This window comes from Panulirus ornatus, chromosome 66 (genome assembly GCF_036320965.1).
Source record: "Panulirus ornatus isolate Po-2019 chromosome 66, ASM3632096v1, whole genome shotgun sequence".
In the NCBI taxonomy this organism is placed as follows: domain Eukaryota; kingdom Metazoa; phylum Arthropoda; class Malacostraca; order Decapoda; family Palinuridae; genus Panulirus; species Panulirus ornatus.
This window is the reverse complement of record NC_092289.1, coordinates 15,869,040-15,875,650: the sequence shown is the minus strand read 5'-3', so window position 1 is coordinate 15,875,650 and position 6,611 is coordinate 15,869,040. Positions and strand designations below refer to the sequence as shown.

Genomic DNA, 6,611 nt, shown 5'->3' with positions numbered 1-6,611 from the left:
CCTCAAGCATTTCTAAAAGCTTGTAAATATACTCTAAATATATTATCTATTTTCATCTAATAAATATACTTCAAAGAAAGATGTTTTATACAATAATAAACAAATTAAGATTTTATAAATTACTGAAACTAATTTTACCTAAATTGCTATTATTTATTATGATTTTTGGCACATGGAAAGATGTAAACATGAAAAGTATATAAAAATAAACAGAAAAGTACTCATAATTTGTCAAGTGTTATTTAAAACATAAATAGAATGCATGTATATGGAGGGGTCCCTATAATGGTAAACTTGTGTTATATGAGGTAGAAAAATTTTCTACAAACCAAACATTTTTATAATGGTCAATGATTTTTATGGGATAAAAGGCAAATATATTTCTGAGCTACTTTAATTCTATTTTTGAGAGTAACATCTTCAATTCACAGTAAACCAAGCATACTGCATACTCAGCAAATAGTCCCTATTTTATGTTTCTTATCACAAGACACTTTAGAGAGGTGATTTGACTCATCATGATCATAAAAAAATACTAATTACAACATGAGTAAAATCAACCTCAACAATAAATATCTGACTAAGACAATAATTCATGAGGAGATTACTTTAGAAAAAGACTAGGTTACTTCATATAAATCCTGCAAATACTATCTTACCGTTACTCTTGAATGGTGAAACATGAATTGAAGCTTAAGATTCAAGTCCAGAATAACTGATGATATATATAATCCAGATGTTACCAACATCCTAGGTATACACCTGCTTTTATATTTACCCCAGGACCAATTTCAATGAAAGAGTCCTGGTGTTACCCAGGACTTCTTTTTAAAGGCTCCTGCAGACCGAGGCTGCACTACTTTCAGTAGCAGGGAAGACCCCTCTGGAGTGAAAATTCTTTGGAGATACTGTTCTCGTACTGACACAGCCTAATCAAAGAAGACATTTCACTCACAGTGTAACCTCAAGCAGGCAGAGTCCAGTAATACCTACAGCTGCTATAAGTTCACTATAGAAATTCAGAAGAATATCTTTATCTCTTTAATTGATACACACTGAGAATTAAGCTCACCATATAGTAACAGATGGTAAGCCAATTCATCAGACTGATTCATTCTTGAACTTTTATCAAAAACAATTGTTTATATCATCCCTGAATTAAAAGACTAATAAATACAATATTTTGATGTACAGTATATACAGCGGTGAGTAGTAACCTTGTCAGCACTGTACGTCACATCTAAACATCACATTACGAACTCAGTCACAGCAACACTGGCCATGTCACTCACACACTGTTTGTATGGCATATAATGAGGTCTGGTTGTATGCGAGATATCCTGGCTAAGATCCAGGAGAAAGTTGAAAAGTGGCATTAGAATACTACCATTAAACATACATGTCAGGCTATTAGATAAGATACAGGATATTACAGCAAAATCAGCTAAATCACATAAAATATACACAAGATCTACAAGCCATTAAAAAACTTAAAAATTTAAATAGAAATCAAATAAAAAATCAATTAGTTAGTAGAAATATATGGCTACTTTTTACCTACTTCACAGAACGAACTTTAATTTGGTTCTATATGACCTTAAACTTAAACATCAGACCAAGGAAAGAAAATACTGGTCCATCTTCAAAATAAATAAGTTTATTTTTCTGGAACCTTGCAAAATTCATTCTGAGAACTCCATTAATGAATTCCAATATTATATTACTTTATAATTATGTACATTTATATTTAGAAAAATCCTTAAGTAATTCAGAGAGGAGAGTCAGTGGTGAGAATCAGTATGGGCGGTGGTATCCTGAGAAATGAGAACAATAAACTTGTTTACATTCTCTACCACTACTTCTTATTCTAACCAGTGGTTTTGTCACTCCTTCAGCTACTACAATACAGAGTACAATGGATTCCACATGTTAGGACAACTGTCATGGATATAAAATATTCTCCATTAGTTAATATACACGTTTGAGGTGCTTCCTCAAAGATCATCCACACGTGCCTGAATAATCCCTTTGGAGTACACATCAAAAGGGTGAACTACAATAATGAAGGTTACTAAGAGGCACATGTAAAAGTGCCTGTATCTAATACCTCATTCCAACTGAAACCTATAACATTTCCAAAAGATGCTTTAAAACAAATTTCAAATATGAAAATCTTCATGCTTCATGTTAAAATTAAACACATCTTTATCTAGGGCATTAGATATTCATTCTATCATATTCAAATTTGCTAAAGTACCATTAAATCAACAAAAAGTAGAAATTTACTGAGAAATATATTAAAATGACAATAAAATTACAAGTTCCACACAACAGCTTCACTTGACACCAAGAGCAAATTCATATTATCAAATAATTAATGGATTTTTGTTTCAAAAAGTGTGAAAATATGGAGTTATGGCCTAGTCCTGGGCGAGTTATGGTTTGAATGCACATCCACAAGCAATAACCACAACACACCTGCCATGTAACATAATCCTCTGGCTCTTGAATTTGCACAAAATTCACGAACACAAGTGGAAGTCTGAATAAACCTGGGGTGGCCATCATAATCATAAAATGCAAAGTTTAGGAGATATAAGTCACTAGTTCTTGGTAATAACTCGTACTAAAGTAGTGTATCATGGCTGCAAATACTCATTTACTACTATGGCGACTTTAAATAAAGCAGCCATTGATACTCATGAAATAGATGGCATTCAGTTGTAAGTCCCCTGAAGTATATGAACAAGTTACTCCAACATCAAAAATAAACAATAATGCTGACAGTGGTATATGTGAAGGGATCAGCAAAGATGAGCCTTTGCAAGGGCTTTAGGAAGACAAATTTCTGACTACAACTTGAAACACAAGTTGCCATCTTGCAATCATAGTTGTGATCTTGCAATAACACATGCTCACTTAGCTGATCTCTTTACATATCCATTACACGCCCTCATGGCTTAAATTTTACAAGAGGGATGTTTTTTGAGTTGAGGCACTTGTCGCATACCCACTCTGCATATACTTCCCCAGTAAGCAGATGATATGCCCCCTCCGTCAGTCCTGTACATACTCTGAAAGTTTAATTCAGCCAATTAGAATAAAGTAGTCTGTAAGATATGATACTCTCCACAAAAGTTAGCTTCTTTCAAGATTATGGTATGAATTAAAATGCAAGAAATCAGTGTTAAAGTACAAACCAGAATGTACATCTATTCACAATTATCCAATGAAGAATGTCTATGAAATTATTCTTCTGTTATCCAAGACCTTGCTAAAGTCTCCTGTAGCCTAAGGCTGTCCTACTTCCACTCCTTTGGAGTACAATGTTCTTTGACAAGATTCTACTCCAAAATATTACAGCCCTGGGGATAAAGGAGAGAGAATACTGTCCACATATTCCCTGTGTGTTGTAGAGGGGACTAAAAAGGGTGGGAGTGGGGGGGGGGGGATTTCTTCCCTCCAGTTTTACTTCTCCTAAAGAAGGAATAGAGAAAGGGGCCAAGTGAGGATTTTCCCTCTTAGGCTTAGTCCTTTGTTCTTAATGCTACCTTGCTAATGCAAAGTCATCTGATCCTGTTGCTACCTTGCTGATGCTGGCAATGTTGAATAATTTTGACAAAAGTATGGATATGTCCATGTGTATATATGTATATGTCTGTGCATGTATATGTATGTATATGTGCACGTGTGGGCATTTATTTATATATATGTGTATGTGGGTGGGTTGGGAACATTTCCTCATCTGTTTCCTTGAGCTACATCGCTAACAGGGGAGATGGCAGTTAAGTATAATAAATAACAAATATATATATATATATATATATATATATATATATATATATATATATATATATATATATATATATATATATATATTTATATTATTTATTATACTTTGTCGCTGTCTCCCGCGTTTGCGAGGTAGCGCAAGGGAACAGACGAAAGAAATGGCCCACCCCCCCCCCATACACATGTATATACATACGTCCACACACGCAAATATACATACCTACACAGCTTTCCATGGTTTACCCCAGACGCTTCACATGCCTTGATTTAATCCATTGACAGCACGTCAACCCCGGTATACCACATTGCTCCAATTCACTCTATTCCTTGCCCTTCTTTCACCCTCCTGCATGTTCAGGCCCCGATCACACAAAATCTTTTTCACTCCATCTTTCCACCTCCAATTTGGTCTCCCTCTTCTCCTCGTTCCCTCCACCTCCGACACATATATCCTCTTGGTCAATCTTTCCTCACTCATTCTCTCCATGTGCCCAAACCACTTCAAAACACCCTCTTCTGCTCTCTCAACCACGCTCTTTTTATTTCCACACATCTCTCTTACCCTTACGTTACTTACTCGATCAAACCACCTCACACCACACATTGTCCTCAAACATCTCATTTCCAGCACATCCATCCTCCCGCGCACAACTCTATCCATAGCCCACGCCTCGCAACCATACAACATTGTTGGAACCACTATTCCTTCAAACATACCCATTTTTGCTTTCCGAGATAATGTTCTCGACTTCCACACATTCTTCAAGGCCCCCAGAATTTTCGCCCCCTCCCCCACCCTATGATCCACTTCCGCTTCCATGGTTCCATCCGCTGCCAGATCCACTCCCAGATATCTAAAACACTTCACTTCCTCCAGTTTTTCTCCATTCAAATTCACCTCCCAATTGACTTGACCCTCAACCCTACTGTACCTAATAACCTTGCTCTTATTCACATTTACTCTTAACTTTCTTCTTCCACACACTTTACCAAACTCAGTCACCAGCTTCTGCAGTTTCTCACATGAATCAGCCACCAGCGCTGTATCATAGGAAGAGAGGAAAGTGATTGGTTCTCAGTGAATGTAGGTTTGCGGCAGGGGTGTGTGATGTCTCCATGGTTGTTTAATTTGTTTATGGATGGGGTTGTTAGGGAGGTAAATGCAAGAGTTTTGGAAAGAGGGGCAAGTATGAAGTCTGTTGGGGATGAGAGAGCTTGGGAAGTGAGTCAGTTGTTGTTCGCTGATGATACAGCGCTGGTGGCTGATTCATGTGAGAAACTGCAGAAGCTGGTGACTGAGTTTGGAAAAGTGTGTGGAAGAAGAAAGTTAAGAGTAAATGTGAATAAGAGCAAGGTTATTAGGTACAGTAGGGTTGAGGGTCAAGTCAATTGGGAGGTGAGTTTGAATGGAGAAAAACTGGAGGAAGTGAAGTGTTTTAGATATCTGGGAGTGGATCTGGCAGCGGATGGAACCATGGAAGCGGAAGTGGATCATAGGGTGGGGGAGGGGGCGAAAATCCTGGGGGCCTTGAAGAATGTGTGGAAGTCGAGAACATTATCTCGGAAAGCAAAAATGGGTATGTTTGAAGGAATAGTGGTTCCAACAATGTTGTATGGTTGCGAGGCGTGGGCTATGGATAGAGTTGTGCGCAGGAGGATGGATGTGCTGGAAATGAGATGTTTGAGGACAATGTGTGGTGTGAGGTGGTTTGATCGAGTGAGTAATGTAAGGGTAAGAGAGATGTGTGGAAATAAAAAGAGCGTGGTTGAGAGAGCAGAAGAGGGTGTTTTGAAGTGGTTTGGGCACATGGAGAGGATGAGTGAGGAAAGATTGACCAAGAGGATATATGTGTCGGAGGTGGAGGGAACAAGGAGAAGAGGGAGACCAAATTGGAGGTGGAAAGATGGAGTGAAAAAGATTTTGTGTGATCGGGGCCTGAACATGCAGGAGGGTGAAAGGAGGGCAAGGAATAGAGTGAATTGGAGCGATGTGGTATACCGGGGTTGACGTGCTGTCAGTGGATTGAAGCAAGGCATGTGAAGCGTCTGGGGTAAACCATGGAAAGCTGTGTAGGTATGTATATTTGCGTGTGTGGACGTATGTATATGCATGTGTATGGGGGGGGGCAATTTCTTTTGTCTGTTTCCTTGCGCTACCTCGCAAACGCGGGAGACAGCGACAAAGTATAATAAAAAAATAAAAATAATATATATATATATATATATATATATATATATATATATATATATATATATATATGCACACACCATTGAAGAGAAAATAAAAATGGTACATTTATATTTTCTCTTTCCAGTGGTGATTGTGCACATATCTCTTCACAGTAAGGTGAAGGTTTTGCATGAATATATACATATATGGGTTAACGAGGTAGTGCAAGGAAACAGAACGAGGATTGGCCCAACCCACCTACATACAAAAATGCCCATTAACGCACATATACATTTCAATGTATACATACACAGACATATATATATATCTTTCTGTCTTTCATACTATTCACCATTTCCCGCATTAGCATGGTAGCGTTAAGAACAGAGGACTGGGCCTTTGAGGGAATATCCTCACCTGGCCCCCTTCTCTGTTCCTACTTTTGGAAAATTAGAAAAGAAACGAGAGGGGAGGATTTCCAGCCCCCCCGGTCCCTCCCTTTTAGTCACCTTCTATGGCACGCAAATGAGAGTTGGGGTGAGAGAGTATCATTAAATTTTAGGGAGAATAAAAAGATGTTTTGGAAGGAAGTAAATAAAGTGCGTAAGACAAGGGAACAAATGGGAACTTCAGTGAAGGGGGCTAATGG

General features: G+C 38.0%; 1 protein-coding gene across 1 annotated transcript in view; it reads right to left on the bottom strand.

The window, feature by feature from the left end:
• Positions 1 to 378: 378 nt before the first annotated feature.
• The window catches only part of LOC139746815 (uncharacterized), a 41,263-nt gene continuing 35,030 nt past the window's right edge, over positions 379 to 6,611 (bottom strand). The window contains exon 5 of the mRNA XM_071658391.1: positions 379 to 3,074. Coding sequence (XP_071514492.1) covers positions 2,954 to 3,074 — 121 coding nt within the window. The 3' untranslated portion in view covers positions 379 to 2,953. The remainder of the gene's footprint in view (positions 3,075 to 6,611) is intronic.